Here is an 18,990-nt window from a genome sequence, read left to right on the forward strand (position 1 = left end):
ACCTGAATGACCATGGCCAACGTTTTGTTTTAGAAACATGCTGCCTAGCGTAATCTTTGACGCCTATTCAAATGCATAACTCAAATCTGTCCTGTATGATTTTGGTCACCATGACCATCGAAATGTCAAGCAAGGTAACTGGCCTTACATGGGCACCAGTAGCTTTTACTTAGAACAGGTGTCTAGGTTTTGGGGCACTTTGAACACCATCCCGGAATTTAACCTTGTTCGGCCTTATTCAACACAACGATTATGAGCTAGAAACCTAAGACTCTGACACAAATGAGTCTGCCTATAGGTCAACATACCTGTGAATTTCGTGTCTCAAAATTTCTTAGCTTCTGAGATCTCCGGGGGGAGGGGGAGGGTTCAAATCGACTCCATCCGAGCGAAGGGCATCCAACCGGCCACCCGGGTGCGTGCTCACATAAGCGCGCATCGCTGCATCAACGAAGAGCCATTGGCTTTCAAGCGGCTTGATGAGTGAAATGTAGATTTTGAGCACGAACCGCGCTTTTGATGTATAGTGCAGGCATTTGGGCAATTCTACTACTTACGACGGAAATGAGGCCAGGAATCGCACAACTTAAGAAGAGCGCCGTAACCGAGCACGCAAATGTAAGTAAAAACAAACATGTCATCCCGAAGGAACACACTAAAAAAACACGGGAAACGGTCGAAACAAGCACACATAACGGCCGCAGGTTCAGTTTATGCGCAGAAATGAACAAGTCACCTTGTGGCGAGTTGAAATGCGATAGGTGAGCCAACCCACTCACTACAGTAGCAGTTCTGGCGCTGCCAGTCTGGCAGTGACTTTGCCGTCATCAAAACGCTACATGATGTGATTTAACAATGACAATTGAAGTCCATATCTACAATATTGTGAAAGTTGGCTGTCAAAAACAGTCCTTTTCACTGAAAAGGATATCATAGTCACCAGTGAGCTTTTTTATTATATATCATGCTTGGCTCGATTTTTTTGCTATGTGGGGCATCACATTATTTATGGCATCGCATTATCATAAACGCGAGATTTACAGATTGTAAAAGAATTACTAAGAAATCATGTAATGTCTCACATCTCAACGCGTGTCATGCAATGTGTTTCAGCAGGCATTTTCATGAAAGCGATCTTTTAGTTCCATCTCCTTATATCCTTAACACTGACCCTGCAAGCTGCTTCGTCGTATGTTCCGTGGTTCCGCGACTTGCATAGTAAGCGATGCATGTGAACATCGAGTCTAGAAATGAATGAAAACGTTTTGCTTATCCGTTCTGTGTCAGACATTTGTATTTCTTGTAAATGGATTTTACGACTTTTTGCTGTCCTCGCAAAGGGCGACATAGATATGTATATAGAACACACACATGGAACCACAGATGCAATGACGAGAAGATAGCCCATGTATGACACTGGTTGTCAGGTATGACACTGTGTATAGCTTTATCGTTGTTCTATGAGTGTACAGCCCTGCTTATGACCTGCGACGACGCTGATCTGATGCAGCGTTGGTAACATCGCGCCCGCTGCAGGGTGGACGGGTATTACCGCTGTGTGGAGCTGGCCATCGGCCGTCTGACCCGTCGTGGGGACGCCATGACCTGTCCGGGCGACGGCGCGATCTACATGTACGGCCGCCACTACGCCATCGGCGCGCGGATGGCCAACAACGAAGTCGGTCAGTGTGGTGGCAGCGGTGGGATCCCGACATCCGTCCCGTGTGCTCGGCAAAGTCCCATCAGTCTCGATGATATCGCAAACGGGTGCAACCGGGGACCTGGGGTCTATTCTGCAACAGAGGCTTAGCAGTGCGCGTCACCAGTACGCTTCACGCGTAGATTAAGGGGAAACGATGCAGAAATGGAGCGTACCTGCTCGTGTTCTGCATGTGTCCTCCATGATTACTGATCGCGGCTCACCCTGCGCCAACTGACCGTCGTTCTTACGATCCGCGCCATCCCGGCTCTACTTGTCTCCGGCTTTTTATACGTCCAGAACACAGGATCGCCCCCACTAGGGGAGGTGCAAGCTCGCATCACCCGTGGAGCCGACTTAGCAATTATCCACTTTCAAAACCATTCCGGAAAACGCTATATCAGGTTAAGGCATCACGCTGCTCGGCATACTTGTATGCATGTTTGTTTTTCATTAGCAGTGATGGTTGGACACCCGTGCAGAGTAGTGCCATGGACATCGCAAAGTCACCATGCCAAGTACGAGACGCCAAGACTTGTACATAGCCAACATAGATCGTCCCTGCGTTCACTAATAGGCGAGGACGCCGCCATCGACGTGGTAGCAGTCCTTGCATTTCTAAACAACATTGACTTCACGATCATGTACTCATCTTTACGACATCTTCTAATGCCGCAAGACTCTGGTTGAAAGCTCCCTAGCGTACTTGCTTTGCACGCTGCGTGTTGCGATCGTTCATTTTGCACAGCTTGCGATTTTTGGACACGCTTTGGAACCTACAGCAACGATTTTATTTGATATGACACGCTTTGGACACCCAAAACAGCGACCTTATTTGATATCACGACATAGTTCTGCACAGTCAAAGTTTGAGCGCAAATGACAACGGCTGTCGACGCGCCCTTGAGCCCAAACAGCGACAGAACTCCAGACAGCGACTGGATAATTTTTGCGATGTGAACGGGACTATTGTGACGCCTGTGATGTTCCATAAAGGCGAGAGTTGACATATATTAGACTGATCTCGGAATGCGGCTGGGGCTAGCGTTGCTCGACTCTGTGCCGCTCCAAAACTCGGTATGGATCGCAGGCGTCGTGCACAGCAGCCTACCACTAGCGTGGGTAGCCCGTCCACGTTACAAATCACTGCTGTCAGAGACGCGACATGTGGATCTAGAGCATGCGATGACAAAATGTGACCAGAACCGGTTTTGCAATGCACACTAGGATTGTTTTAGAGACTATCAAAGTTGTGTTTGATTGATTTGTCTGACTGCATTTTGGAGGGAGCATTTTGGCTTCATTTATACAACTTGGTACGGTTGGTGTGAAGTATGTTTATTAGGGAATAAAAAGAGTCTGGTTCATCAGTAAAGGCATCCTAGTGCAAAATTACACCCATGTGAGTGTCGAAGATGGATTTAATGACACATGATGGGGCCAGTCTGTCCCCGTGTTTAGAACCAGGCTACGCATATGCAACACAAATGCGTGGATCCTTGACACGTGTCTTACTATTCAGGTCACGCGCAGAGTAAATTAAGCTGTTACCTGTATAACAAACGCTCGGTAATAACTTCAACATGAAATATTTGTTGATCAGAATCAAGGAACAGGATGTTTCTGGCATCGTCGCCGTTCGATCTGGAATGTTTTCAACACCTTATAATGTCTTGGCCTTCCAAATAATCTGAATGGGCTAGTGCATCTCAAGGTAACATTTGATACTGCTATGCATGCCTCATTTACGTTACATTTAACGCCCCTTCCGTTAGCTCTGTTGCATACTGTGGTGGCAAAATTTTGAGTATGCAGTGCATACAGGGTAAATCGCGTAACTAGAAATCGTTTGAGTCCACGCCCAAGTTCCTGTTACAAAAACGTCCAAGATCTTAAGAGTAAAGGGGGGGGGGGGGGGGAATGGAGTCCTCGACATATTGAGCGTGAAAAAGCCCGGACGGAAGCAGGTTTTAAACGGGAGTGTCCTACTTTTGTGGGTATATTCGCTAAACTATTCTTGGAAATATCAGGACTAGTACCCTTAACAATAGCACTGAGTAGTGCCACTGCAGCATCGTCAAGACATAATAAGCATATCAGGTTTAGTTATTTTTTGGTCCGAATCGCGTGGCTTACGCTTTTTAAAATCATTGCCCAGTACTGCGTTTTTCCTTGTAGTCGTGACTGCCTTCGTAAAGACAACGACCTTGCGCAGTTCTACTGGTGCGAATAAAAGAGCTTTGTGATTCGTGCGATAGTAGCGGCATTTACGCAGTGTTTGATAAAAGGAATGTTTCATTTTTGAAGATATTAAAGCGAGCATCAATTATGATGATGCAAGCTCGTTTATCCCTGTTGATATACTTTTTAAGTGGAAAAGACTGCCCTAGATATCCCAATTCTCTGTTAAGTAAATATGCTCCTCAATGCGCCATGGTTTGATTGCTATCGGGCCTTGCACATCATTGATTGAGAGCCAATTGACGGCCGGAATCTTGAATATCTCGAATCTTGAAATCTTGATATCTTGAATCAAGAAATCTGTATATCTTGAAATCGCGCTCACGAACGCCAGACATGAATGCCTCGAAAATTAGACGTTGACCTTGATGGCTGCATGGCTTATGAAATTGCAGATTTTAATGGCATTTTTATGATGTCACGAATGCAAATGTGACTTAGAAATACTATCTTCAATATACCTTTCCCCATTTTCACGGGCATGTAGCTCAGAAACTAGGGGGAGGGGGGTGGGCTTAGGTCTTAAAAAGGCAAAATTATGTACAGCACCGAAAGGTCTTAAAAATGACTATTCCAGTTAAAAAGCGTATGAATGTGGAACATTCCCCTTTAAACAGAATGCATTAAGCTTTGGTAGCATTCATTACAGAAACATTTTGACTCATAGGTGTGCCGCAAACATTACACAAAGCACACGTTGAAAAACTAAGGCAAATGAAATACCTTACGTTCATGGTGGGCTGGGGAATTTTGCAAGGAAAAAGTAATTAGCAATTATAAGCTCTTCTGAAGGATTTCGAGCAACTGAGGCTATGAATCAAATCGTGCGCGTCTGATGCAACAATAAGGGAAGAGTACAAACAAGCGTGATATTCTCTTTAAGGAGCAAGGGTCCTCCCACTAACGGATCGGCGCGCCTTGAGTGGTGGGTTCCGGGCAAACGCAACAAATATGGCTCAGCGCGTGATGTGAACCCAAAGCCACCCAAGGTGACAAGCGAAACACATTTTTACACCAAAGCTAGCACTAGTTGCCCGAAACTGCCGACGTGGGCTGGGGGAGGGGGGGGGGGGCAAGGGCCATGATAATGCACCGATGCCGTGACGCATCCAGCCGCTCGGGCTTTAGGGGAGGCGTGATGCCGTACAGCCTAACGCACTGACCAACCCACCTATATTTTCGATTTAACAGCTTACACGTGGCCCGTTTTAAACCCTTTGTGTGCGTATGAGCAGTGTTTAACCTGGTTTGTCCCCTGAACGCTAATATTTTTAATGCATTTCAGCTTTTCGCCTCTAACTGTTTTTTCAACTCATTTTGTGCCCTGTTATGCCCACCAGACAAAAAACATCATCATCATCATGCAAACATGCAAAAACATGCAAACGTGCATACATCGTCCTTTAAAATGACATTGGGAACTATGCTTGTTATTATCTTGCTATTAGTGTTACCTACTTTACTGTTTTGATGCACATATTTTATTTCCCTTTTTCTCGACGAACACAGCAGAGGCCGCTTGCCTATTAATCTCCAACGTAGCCAACCCGCACAGCGAAAAATGGCGAGGATCTCCTACCTACTCATTTTTAGAACAGTTGCATCCTGTGGCGAAAACTGGTGAGGGTCACCTACTTTTTCATCTTTGCTTTTACTTATGCTCAGTCTGTTGCATGTACATAAAGTCATGCCTATCTGTGTCTTGTTTCTTTCAAATAAACCCCCAAACCGGCCACCCTGTGTGTAAAGGGTACGTTGTTCATATGTATAATTGTGATGACAATTGGTGAAATATGTCATACATCCATATACTCCCATAAATATGTTCCAGATTGAGGCTCATAAAAGAATCAACATTATTGAGTGTTTCCCTGCTCGTTCTTTTTTGTCACCCAGTTCGACTTCCAGCAAACTAACGCATTCCTGGCAGTTTTCGTTTTTCCAGTAAGCAAAAGCCATGACTGCTTGCGTGTTCATTGATTGATATTGTTGATACTCTTGGCTCTGAATGTGTGGGTGGGGGATGAACAAAATGCCCTTCCCCTGCATTTGCTATTGCGCCGGTGCCATTCCCTAGCTTCACTAAGCTTCCAGCTGGGCTTCAGCTTGTAAAAGCGCGTTTATTTTGTGTTCCATAGAGTATACCAAGAGGTTTGCGTGTTACCAGCTGCGTCGGCCGGAGAGAGACCCCCTTTTCTGGAGGACTCATCTGGAGAAAACAGAGCTCGGCTCGTACTACTGCAAAGCTCTGTATGGCTTTGGCACGGCTCGGGAAGCCGTATATCTGTTGTGAGTACGGATATTGCTGTCGCGGTCCAAATGAATGTCGAATCCACCCGCCCGCGATGTGATAGCACCAGCTTAATTGGCTTTTACATGAAATGTGTCATGACGCGGTGGCTGACATCATTGTTTTACCGAGGTCTCCACAGAAAACTAGGTCTACGGAAGTGGCCGCAAGTACGTTTCCCACTAAGCCGTCCATTGGAAAGAAGCAGAGCTCAACAAGTTTTGGATACATTCAGATGATTGACATCTCTAGACCAAACACAGCTTTGTGTCCTACCGGACCGGCAACAGAGTCTGAACTAATGTAATTCTGAGACACTCATTCTCGGAGTTGCACCCTCGGGCTCGTCCGATAGCTCAGTTGGCTAGAGCGTATGGCTTCCGATCCACCCACCCGTGGTGCGGTGGGTTGGAGTCTTTTTACACTTCCTTTTTACCTTGACAGGCATGGGCATATGGCCGCTGGAAGCGGGCACGCTAAAAGGTTAGGTGATATTAAAGAGAAGGGTGGACCGTGCCGAGGAATATGGCACCTTAAACTATCACCACCAAATACTGCCGTAGACCTGGAATGCACGATCGGGTGATAGGGAGTCGAGGCCCACACTATAAACACTGCTTTACATGAGGTCTGGTCCTAAAAATTCATTCATGCGAGAGGTTCGAGTAAAATCTTTAAAAGATGCAGTAATTGAAAACAGTGGACATGAGCTTAGATTCACACTAACCAAAACGCGCGTGAACCAGAGTCGAGCGCTAACGCTTAGAAAATCTTGGGAGCTGAGATGGAATTCAGCTCACAGAACCAGTCTCAACAGGACTCAGCCACATGTCGTGGGCATGTGCCTGACCCATCGAACAAGCAATATTTGCAACTCGAATACACATCAGATGTGTTATCTATGGTCTTTGATTTAGTGACAAGCTTTTGATGGCTAAACACAGAAAGGCAAGCAACACGATACACGAACAAAGAGAAAACATTTCGTTGATAGACTGAAACCACGTCTCTGGCACTTGCACGACTATTTCGTAAAAAGACCTCAAGCATTCAACACAGAGTCGGAAAAGGATCTTAGCCGATCACTCAGACCCAGTATGCCAACATCCAGCTTAGAACTCTGACGAAATCAATATGGAACTGGCCGGCTCAGACTTAGACTTAGATTACAACATTAGGCAGAGGTGGATCTTTTTCAGATTTTTTCTGGAACACGTGATTGTAGCTGAATTCATATCACACAACGCTGATAGTCCTAATGTCAGAGCCGTTTTCAGGTGTGTATGTGAGGCGCCTGGAAGGGAGGTAACCGTGCAAACACAGGGTAGTCTCGTGGCTGTTAGCAGAATGCAGCCGGCAAGCAGCTAAACTGAATAGTTCGGCTGTTGCTTTGCATTGCGATATATCACAACTTCGCTCGAACTCATACCCACGTAAAGCGGAAAGCAAAAACTAGTTTAAGACCCTGACAACTCCCATCGTTTTCAGAGCCAATGAAGACAATGTCAAAAGCGGATTTTGCTTCTTTGCCGGCGGGATGTCGGACATGTTGCGCACCGTTAATCGACGATGGTGTCAGCTGTCTGCCGGAGGCGTCGTGGCGTTTAGAGCCTGGAAGAAGTGATCCGTTGACAGTGTTATTAGCTGCTGGTGGGGGAGGTCATACCATTTAGACTCGGAGCATAAACGGCTTTTGTTGGCCTAGTGAAGTCAGTCGTATGTAGTAGAGATTGTTTCATTCCAGACAAGCGCACCGACAGCGTTTATTGTGGAATGGCTTCCTCCATCTACCAACCTCAACGGTACCTGTCAAAAGGTGCCTTGACAGTTCAGAATGTTCCTTGGAGACAAATTTAAAGTGTATTTCCTTCTGGGGTGTACTTCCTGCCGCGTGATCGATAGCGTGATGATGGTGACTTTTTGTACGTTGTATTTTATTGATATGCATGATATGGCTGTACGATAATGATTTTAGCTAGCTGATCTTGCAGTGTCCGTTGATTTGACAGTTACAAACGGCGTTAATATAGATTCGATTGTGATTGTGATATAATGTTTCCCAGCATTTAATCATGGGACCTAAACATGTTGACCTGAACGGAATACAAATGCTATATCGATGCATCATCTTGTCTGAGGAACGGCACGTTAGCAAAATGCTAAAGTGTTTACTTTGATTGGTCGCGCAATGCGCTAGAATTATGCTGTGGTTGGCACATACACAAACACTGAAAAACAGTACAGGAAACGTCTTTCAATCCTCAGGAATGTCGCGGATAGTGCGACATGCTTTCTGGTGGCCAACTGTTTTTTGCAACCAACTGTACAACCAACTGGCATTTACCTGTAAACGCGCCCGGTTGGCCGGCTAGGTATCCTTCGCTCGGGTGGGGGCGCGGTCAAATTGACCCCTTAAGATCTCGGGAACTAAGAAAGCTAGAAACACCAAATATACAGGGTGTGTTGACCTGTACGTGGACTTACTTGGGTCAAAGTTTGAGCTGCCTAGTTTATGATCTTCAGGTCAAATAGGGTCAAATAATTTCGAATTCCAGGCTGGTCTCCAAAGTGCCCCCAGAACCTAGAAAACTGTTTCTAAGCAAAAGGTCACAAGGTCATTTGAGGTCAGTGATCTTGTTTGACCTTTTCAAGGTCGTGGTGACAAAATCATACAATACTGCTCTGAGTTTGGCATTTGAATAAGCGACAAAGATTACGCTAGGCAGTATGTTCCTAGAACGAAATGTTGACCTTGGTCATCTTAGGTCAACGACCTATTCTGACCTCGTGCAAGTTAAGGAAGATGTATAATGAGGTTCTTGCTATCAGTAAATTCGAAATGAGCACCAGCAACTATTCCATACAGCAGGCCCCAGAGTAAAAAAACGGATTGTTTTTCACCTTGGTCTGACCTTCATACCTGAACTTAGGTCAATGTGATTTGCTCATTCAGCCATTGTGCTGCTTAAGAAATCATCTCAGAGATGTATGGCTTCGTCAAACACCCTGTTTTGCTTCAGATTAAACGATTCTCTAGAAATTGCCTTCGCTGGACCCATGGTCTGACTTTGACCAGCCATAGGTAAGCGACCTTGCCATGTACATGCAATTTTTCATATTAAGCGATCTGATATTTAATTGTCTACAGCCATGCAAAATTTGTCGCGTTTAAGCCGCGCCGTTCGGAAACCGTTTTGGAAAAAACCCTCGGGAATCAATTTCATCCCCACTCGAGTGCATGTTATTACTGATACTGATTGTGTCATACGCCTTGAACTATGTAGGTGGCTACGGAAACACTTCCAGGTCCGAAAATTGTTCTTCATGGCGAGCAGGGTTTGCCACGCACTCGGGGGTGGGGGGGGGGGGGGGTCAGTGTGTCCGAATGTTCTTCCAGAAGGATTTCCGAATGACGCAGCGTGGCAACACCAAACTTTGCATAGCTGTTGGCAACTGACCCGCAAAGGTTTTGGTATAAAAATCTATATATCTTGTCATGTCACTGACCTATGGCAGATTAGTCAGGCGGTGGTCGTCAGAGAAGGCAATTTCTAAAGAATCGTTCAATGTAACACAATAACGAAATGTTAGACGAAGCCATGAATCTCTGAGATAGATTCTGAGGCAACAAAACAATTTCATTTAGAATTACAACATAGCTCAATCACCTAGGGCCCAATATGGTCAAACCGAAGTCAAAAGCCAAGTGTATTTTTCAGGGGCGCACTTTTTATGGGGTGGATTTCTGGTTATTATTCTTAATTGATGGATAACAGGGAACACAACAGATATATTTCATGGATTTCTTACGGCTTAGAGTAGGTCGCCGACCTAAAATGATCCAGCTCAACATTTTGTTGTTGGTGACATACCGCCTAGCGTAATTCATGAAACTTTTTCGTATGGTATGACAAAAGCAATTTAGCGGGTTTTGACAACCACGACCATCTAAAGTTCAGAAAAGGCCGCTGACCCTGAAAGAAAACCGGTGATCTTTTGTAATGAACAAGTATCTTGGTTCAAGGCGGTTGGATGAGGAGGTCTGAGGGCACTGAGGAACAACGATCTGGAGTTTGACGTTGTTGTACCCTCTTTTACCCAAAGGTTATGGACCTACGAACCCCAAATTGTGACATAAGCGGGTTTTCGTACAAGCCATCACACCCTGTTAATTTGGTGTCTCCAAATTTCATCGATGTCGACATCTAAGGAGGGCCAAATTGTACCCCTCCCCTCCCCTACAACCGAGTTAAGATTACTCAACCAGACACCCGGGTACGTGTTAATGTACATGGCACGTAACCCAGTTTGGGCCTCTGCCCCGGAGAACATAATGGTTTAAGAGCCAGGCCCACAGCGCACATTTAACATCATTCGAAGGTGGAACGCAAAATCCGTCATAAAAGCAAGAGCGGCATGCATCTCATGGTATTATCTCGATTCTCCTATTGTGTTTTGTACGTCACATGCTAAAATGTTTTTTGTGCGACAGGCGGACACTTTTAAAAAGGAAGTCATTTTCATTGGGTAGTTAGAGAAAGCAAGTTTTCAAACCTGCAGCTTTCCTTCTGCGCGAGGCTCGTAATGACGAAAATATATATTTGTGCCTTGAATGATTGAGGTAGCCAAGCAAAAGCATGACGCCAGGTCAACTGACACTGCTGTAATGCGGTTTCTCCCTAAAAAGAATACTACAATACCTTAGAAAAAATACCAGAGAGGAGTTCAAAATAGCACAATACCAGCGATGAAAAGCCTACAACTTGATAGTCACGGTTGAAGTTGCAGACCGGGCTAATCTTACTTACATGTTGACAACTTAAACATGCGCCCAAGTGGCAGGTTGAATGCGACGCGCACGGACGTGGAGTGGGCAGGCGTAGGAAATCAATTTGACCGCTACAATCTAAAAAAGTAAGAGAACTAGATACAACAAATACACAAACGGTGTAGAGCTGCATGATAATCCACTTGTGTTCTATTTTGTGGTGTTTGTATAAGGTCAGCGACGTTATTTGGCCTTTGGAAGGAAGAAATGTCAAACAATTTTCTGGATCATTTTGATAACTGTGTTTGCAATCTGCGTTAAGTACTAACGCAGGAGACATGCTCCTCAACACAAAATTCTGATCGTGGTCGTTTTATGCCAGTGGCCCCCATGATTTTTATGCAGCCAACTTAAGGCATCTGTTGACGTTGTTCTAGCACACGAATTCGAAAACTGCCATCCAAGCGTCACGTTCAGAACGACCACCTTCAGCAAATTTACCAACAATACAGCAGTTTGGTGTTGACCTTGATCTGACCTTCATATCTGACCACAGGTCACCGTTATAAGTGTGATGCAAATTTCGCGGTTATGCTGTCAAAGAAGTTACACCGAAGTCGTATGACTTCTCTTTTAAGGCTCTAAGACACTACGCTGTCGCATCCTATTCGACGATTCTCCCGGAGTTGCGTTCGCTGTCAGCCATGGCCTGGATTTGACCAGGTATTGGTGTTTGAAACCCGCTTGTTATATATATTTTCCTATCTTTAGACACCGTAGCGCTAGAAGGCGTTTTCAGTAGTTCCAACCATCTGACGGTTATGAGGTACTTGTTTGGCAACCATGCACTGCCTACGAGTAAATTCCTTTAGATTTCTCACAGCATATATCACTGGTTCTCAACACACTTTCGAGGCATTTGACTGCATTATACGTCCTTCAGTTCCTTGCAACCCCTGCCTTCCAATTCACCCACCAGTCACGTAGTGGATTCGAGTCGCCTCAGCCTCTCGCTATGTGCCCCTGATTAGAATTGTCCGTGGCCGGTAGCAATGGCCGCGCATAAGGTCAGGTGACGTCAGAGGGCAGGACGGGCCGTGCCGAGCACCGTGAGCTGTTGAACGGAGATGGTCGTTCTCAAGATCACTCGCTACAGTGCTATATGCCATCTACATTGCATTGGTTAACTTTTGGGCTTTTGAGGAATGTCAACAACTTAGGTGATTACATCCGTTGGTGATGACATCTGCGTTGCGACGGATCCAAACACAGCCGCCATTTTGAAAATAGCCCCGAGCGGTAAGCATTGAAGACGCAGCGTGTTGGGGTATCTGCACGATTGAGGGTGCTTCGTAAATATGACAGCGTGGGAGGCATACTTTTGTGTACTATGACACAAAATTAGCAAGGTCACAGAATATGACCAAATATGATGGTGGATCGTGTTTTCGGGGTTAAATAAGGCGGAAAAATTGCATTAAATGGGGAGGCCTACAATGCTATTTGGCACAGAATTCTGTCCGCTCCAAGCATCTTGTTAGCATACCTGCCATCATTTGCCGACTGGTATGCCGACATGTCAGTTAGCAGGCGCGTCGCTTTCTAATATTGATTGGGAAGGCTGTTCCAATAAAGCTGACCTGACTTCTCCCCAAATCCTAATTAATCCTTGGATTTTAGCCATCTTGATTTATGTCCCTGATGATAAGATTAAGAAAAAAATGGTCAGTTGCAAAATTGTTGTAATGAGGAGTGGCAAACGATTAAAAGCTGATGTGATTGTGGTGATCAAATTGATGCTGCTGTGTTAAGATACCTAATGTTCGAATACCAGCAGCACAGAAATCTGCTGCGCTTCATTGGACGACTGTTCTTTTGCTGCTCGTATGCTTTGCTGGTTTCAGAAAAGCATTGAAAGATTTATGTCAGTATAGCGAGGGTGGGGGTGGGGGTGGGGGTGGGGGTGGGGGTGGGGGGGTGGGGGAATTGAACTGATGTTATTTGACGCTGGTTTAGCCAACCGGACCGACAGGAGGATGTGGTATTATGCATGAACAAATTATTAAATCAAGTGCATTGGGGAATTCTATCAACTCATTTACCCATTGTAAGACTTGTGATATGACACTGTGAGGTTATGCGTACTTGACTGTATCATGAAATAAAAAAAACAATTTAAACATCCACCTGGCAACAGTCTGCGTTGGAGTTTTAATATTCTGTTTTATATTCATTTCGCTGCACCAGTTTAGCAAGTTCTCGATCAGCCTCAACTGATCAGCGTCAGATGAACAGCCTGGTAGCGCGCCAGTTCTATAGCGCAGCAAACATGCATAGGTGTTCAAATTCAAGCTATACACTAGTTGCTGGCACTATCAACACACTGTTAAGCTTTGAAATATTCTCGGCGTGAAATGCCATCAAAATTATCAGGGTAAGCATTGTTACCGTTGACAGAGCAGTTTCGAAGGCAACACTTCAGTAGAAATAATGTTGACCACAAAACTTCCAGACAAGCAGTGCCAGAAAAGAGCCATAAATGGATCGTTATCACCTAGTCCAGGCGCGTAGGAGATAGAGGCTCGTGAAGGGCTGAGCACCGGCCACCAAGGGGCCAATATGCATGTATTAATTTGAAAATATCCTTCAGTGTGCACAATCAGCGGTTGTGGTACCAGCACAGAACGACGTTTTGAAAGCTATTAAAACCTGGTTTTCACAAACCTAGTGTATACATCTGACATCTGTTGTTAATTTTAAGGTAGCAGATATCCACAAATACATGTGAACCTTTCCATACTGAGACTGGCGCTTCTGCGTATTTTTTGACAATTGTACAAGTTTCTTAAGCACAATTTTTAACCTACACAAGTTTACCAACAATTACAATGTGGTGGGAAAACTAAGAATAGTTTCTTGCAGCGTACGAGCACTGAAGCAGTAGACAGGGTGCATTTGCCAGCGGCCACCCAACCCGCAGCCGTTCAATCCGCGGTCCTCCAACGCCCCGCCGCCCAGCCTGCAGCCGCCCAGCCCGCAGCCGTCCAGCCCGCGGCCGTCCAGCCCGCAGCCGTCCAGCCCGCGGCCGTCCAGCCCGCAGCCGTCCAGCCCGCAGCCGTCCAGCCCGCGGCCGTCCAGCCCACAGCCGTCCAGCCCGCAGCCGTCCAACCCGCAGCCGTCCAACGCTCCACCGTACAGCTCGCGGCCGCCCAGCGCTCCGCCGGCCAGCCCGCGGACACCCAGCGCTCCGCCGGCCAGCCCGCGGCCGCCCAGCGCTCCGCCGGCCAGCCCGCAGCCGCCCAGCGCTCCGCCGGCCAGCCCGCAGCCGCCCAGCCCGCAGCCGATTAGCCCGCGACCACCCAGCGCATCGCTGCCCAGCCCGCGGTTGCCCAGCGCGCGAGCGTCCAGCCGAGCGTGAGCCCAGACTACGCACCAGCCCAGTGTGAATGGCAGCTCGCCGCCACCAACTAAGCTGCTGCGCATCCATTTTGCCGTCGGCACCCAGCGTGGTCAAAACATGGTGATCGCTGTACGCACGCGACCGCCAAAGACCACACTTCGGAATTGCTCCTAAACTGTGAACTCAGCTTACAGCAATTTCGTTTTTAAGATGTCGTTGTTTAAGATGTCGCTGCCCCTCGTTGCTGAGCTAGGCACACGTGAACTTGGTAAGACTATTTTGAGCCGCGTAATATGAAGTAACCCAGAACTGAATGAAGTCATAAAAATGTCACACGCCCTCTGCCGCGCCCATGACTATATCGCGCTGAAGCACAAGGAAAAAATAGTCATTGGTTAAGACCCACGACTTGGCCATACATAGCAGAATCCTTTAAATATCATATAAAAATGTAATAGGCCTGCTTCCCACGAGCTGCGAGGGTCATTTAGGGATGGCACCTTTCTCATGTATCATGTGTGCATCATGTAAAGTACGGCAGGGCTGTGACCACCCCTCAAAGCCAGGACTGACTGAGTTAGAGTCGAGCGCCCTGGTCATTACGCTATCACTGCCATTCCCTGGGCGATGTATAATAGGCTTGCGTCACGGAGATTGTTAGAGCTTGCGGTGAACGTTTTGACTGCCGTGGAGGAGTACGGATATCGCTGAAATCAACACCGAACAATGTATGTGCACTGATACGGAAGTAATATGGGCTCCATGGGCTCAACAAACGTGGAAATCAAATACCAAGTGCCGCCGATACTCGGAATTATCCTGCATTCGGAAGCCCACATTTATCTTGGAATACACCACTGCTATTCTCGGCGGACAAACCGTATACATCACTGCTGCTCTCGACGGACAAACCGAATACATCACTGCTGCTCCCGGCGGACAAACCGAAGACGCCTCTGCTGTTATCCGTGGGCAGCCCAACGGGAAAATCTGAATTCCGTATATCTTAAATTAGCATGTTGACGTTATCAAAAACTGCAAATTAGAGTAAGGGTTACCCTGTTACTCCTGTCACTGTGCAGCCACTACCCATGGCCTGAGTGGGAGAGAAGATTCTTCGGCCATATCTGCTCACTGGTGATAAATCTACCCGTTTTGTTTAACCCATTGTATGCGCTGATCTCTAAATTTCTGTCAGAAGCCATCCACGCAGCCAAAATTTATAAGCGGACCGAAGGGAGGGGTGAGCAACCCTTGTATTTATGCTGATCCAGGCCAGTCTGCAGAATTCCGCCAAGGTGTTGCACGGACATTGTGGCACTCCTGTAATCTCGTTCATGGTTGCATTAAATGTTTCGGGACTTTAGGTGGCACTCCTGAAATTTGTGCTTTTTAAAAAAGACGATAAATCCTTGAAATAACCTTTTGTTGTCTAACTCTACGAAACCCCAATCCTAGATTGTATTAGGGGAGAAACAGACATTGTAACGCCCCAGGAATTTAAGGTCTCTTGACCATGAGGGTGTTACGGGCGCTTTACGGTGTCTCTGAAATTTCGCACCAGTTGAAAGTAAAGGACGGGAGCCTCGAATGAAGCCCTGTGATGTTCCTTCACCAAAAAGATCGATTTAGGGCCTCACCAGGGTGGGAGGCACATCAGCTGTAGTGTCCCTGGCATTTGGTGCCCCCTGGAAAGTAGGTTCTGGAGCTCATAAAAAGCCCCTTGGATAAGAAACTCTTGGAAAAGGACATGATTCGTCGAAATGAAGGTGGTGGTGCCCTTTCTGAATGGACCGATACAGAGCTTCGTCCAGGGGAGGTACGGGCATTGTCATACGCCTGGAATTTGCCGTATCTTGAAAATAGAGGTTTTGAAGCACGTTGTGACCAACTGGAGTTTAATGCTTTTTTAAAAAAATAAAGACCACTGGGTTCCGAAATGTAGCGTTTGGCGCCTTTTCAGCATGACATTTTAAGGACCATTCGGGGCCCCAAAGTCTCACGGGTAGCCCTAGGGAGAACGCCACGACCCTCTGCACACGCCCCTGAACGCACGAAGGATAACACATTGAATGACTATCACCGACGGGTTTCAGAAAAACACGAAACCGTCAGAAATCAGAGATGACAACCGAGGCACACTCTAATTCGTCCACACAAATCCGGCCGCCCGTGTCGGTTGGTCGTGGACGAATAAATCTCCGTCCCGGCACTGGATCGAACGGGCCTAAATTTGCAGCGAGTGAAACTGCGACCCGAGCGCGCCTTCCGCAGGGGGTCGGCACCGAACCGAGCTGATCAGCGCCGTGCAGGAACTGCCCGGCGTCCAGAAGAGCGGCGGCAACTGTTGCACAGCGAGACGCCACCGCTCACTGCTCGCTAGGGGTAATAAGCACGAGCGCCTGCTAGTACGGAAAACCCCATAGTTCTTTATTACTGAGTACGTCCGTGGGAAGGTGGGTGATATTTCAGAGTACTTTTTCGCTTGACGTCCCTGAAAAACCGCAGCCTTGCCGCCGTTGGTAGCAAATCTGACAACTTCTTTTCGCGATTGGTGCCGTTCCTGAGTGCATTCGCAACTTGTGGCAATGTGCTGCTTGTGGGCTGGTGGAATTACTGTTGGTATGTATGGCACTGAGCGCTGTCGGCAATTTCCCCTGGCACCACCGTCCATCCTTGCGAAATGCACTTGGAGACTACATTCCGCTGTCGAATTCCATAATATCGCTAAGGCTAGCGCTCCGCCGCCGCTGACTTCCCGAAGGCAGGCTTCCAAAGAAGATATATCCCTGGGCACCACCGTTCGCTAGCGAGCTATGCCTTTGGAACACACTAACCGGCATCGAACAGTATTTCCTGACACTAACTCGCTGCCATTGACAATGAAACCAGGTAACAGGTGCCTAGAGACAGCAAAATCAACCTATGGAAAATATGTTCAATAACCATTGGCCAACGGTCACGGTCAATGTCGAGTTCAATGGCCAATTTCAAGTTCAGTAGTTAATTTTCAAGTTAGACGGTCAAGTTCTTACACAGATAAAGGACACGTTCATCTGCCAGCCGTGTCACCTGCAAGCCCTACCGTCTGTTGGTGTGTGTTGAGCCTATTTGCTGCTTGAAGCCCCTTGTTGGCGCGCGAAGGCTACCTGCGTCGAAACCGCCCCAAAGCTAGCTGATATTGTCTCAACGTGGCTGGATGAATACACCTCACACCAGTCCTATTAATTCACTCAAAACTCTTCTCTCAATGTATATTTCAATATACGTCACCGTAGCTCAATCGCTTAGAGCGCATGCCTTCCATCCCGTCTGTGATGGAGTAGATGGGCACCAGTGGCTTCAGCGCTCACTATTTCCCTGGCTAAGATGACCGCGTCCGCTGGCAGCGACCGCTTGAAGTCAGATAAGGTCATAAAGTGGTGCGGACGGTGCCAAGAATTGTAAGGCGTTAAACGTTCGACCCCACAATTCTGACGTTGAAGTGTGATGGCGCAATCTGATGATGCGTCAGGGCTCACACAAAAGCATCGCTTAGCGGGGGCTCTGGCCCCGGAATCAATGCAATAAAAAGCTGGGACCAAATTTATCGAAATCAACTTTAAAAAGAAATGAGTTCAATACATCAGCTAGAATTGGCGGCAGTAAATTGACCGCGCGCGTGCTGCACTGAATTTATCGCTGCAGAACTGACCAACGTGGGCGGCAGCGGCGTTACACTCGCAGCGGTGCCGCAGCCTGGATCAAAACAATGCCGGGCAGCCGATATTAGCTCCCTGATCCCGAAATGCCGAAGAAGCAGCTGTGGGGAAAATGTAAGCAAAACGTCAGCTTAAAATGTCAGCTAAAAAGACTGCCACAATGAAAACGAAATTTACAAAGATCACGCCTCGTTCTGTGCGCATAAGTTCTCATCGTCAGAACTAATCGAATTACCGTTTTTACCAACTTCTGTTTCCGATAGGCTAGCCAATCCCAGTATGGTTATCCGAGGCACGCTAGCTAGTCGTGGGGAAATGTGAATAAAACGTCAGCTTGCAATGGTCAACTGACATCGCTGCGATAATTCCGAACTTTCTCGAATATATTCACCTGTATGTAGGATCGTTGTTCCCAAAAATGGGTCTCCGGAGAGGAGCTGATTGACCGAGGTGATCCAGCAGGGTCGGAGTATAGCCCCGGATCGGCGTTACCTATTATTGCTATTGCCTTGGATCCAGGCGCGCAGCTGAGGCCGGGCAGACTCCGCGGCATTGGAGAGAGCCCTCCGTCGACTCAGCTCCAACCCTTCCGGCCATCCTCCATCCGAGGACAGCGCCCAGCGCTCTTCATCGCTCGCCTCGGGTGGTTTTCAATCGGGCCGGGCCGTTCTCCAAATGATTTGTCTTCTCTTCCGTAATTTTCTCCGACAAGTATAGGAGAATCCCATCTGCTGGCGGTAAACATTGTTATCCGAACGCCGGTGCTCTCCAAAAAACGTCTTCCACCGCAGGGCGGCAGCTGCTCGGCGCGCACAGCGGCAATTCCAGGGCTGCACGGCGTTCATCGTGAGCCGGGCAGCGGAGGCTTGTCTGTCAACAGCTATCTACGTG

At 47.2% G+C, this 18,990-nt stretch overlaps 1 protein-coding gene across 1 annotated transcript; it reads left to right on the forward strand.

Annotated features, from left to right (window-relative positions):
• The first annotated feature begins 1,203 nt into the window (after window positions 1-1,203).
• On the forward strand, window positions 1,204-8,348 carry LOC119099775 (uncharacterized). Its single transcript, XM_037222838.1, has 3 exons — window positions 1,204-1,682; window positions 6,079-6,229; window positions 7,719-8,348. Exons 1-3 carry the CDS (start codon window positions 1,601-1,603, stop codon window positions 7,852-7,854), a joined length of 369 nt encoding a protein of 122 aa, XP_037078733.1. The 5' UTR covers window positions 1,204-1,600; the 3' UTR covers window positions 7,855-8,348.
• Window positions 8,349-18,990: the final 10,642 nt, after the last annotated feature.

This window comes from Pollicipes pollicipes, unplaced genomic scaffold (assembly GCF_011947565.3).
Source record: "Pollicipes pollicipes isolate AB1234 unplaced genomic scaffold, Ppol_2.1 Scaffold_4881;HRSCAF=5763_pilon_pilon_pilon, whole genome shotgun sequence".
NCBI lineage: Eukaryota > Metazoa > Arthropoda > Thecostraca > Pollicipedomorpha > Pollicipedidae > Pollicipes > Pollicipes pollicipes.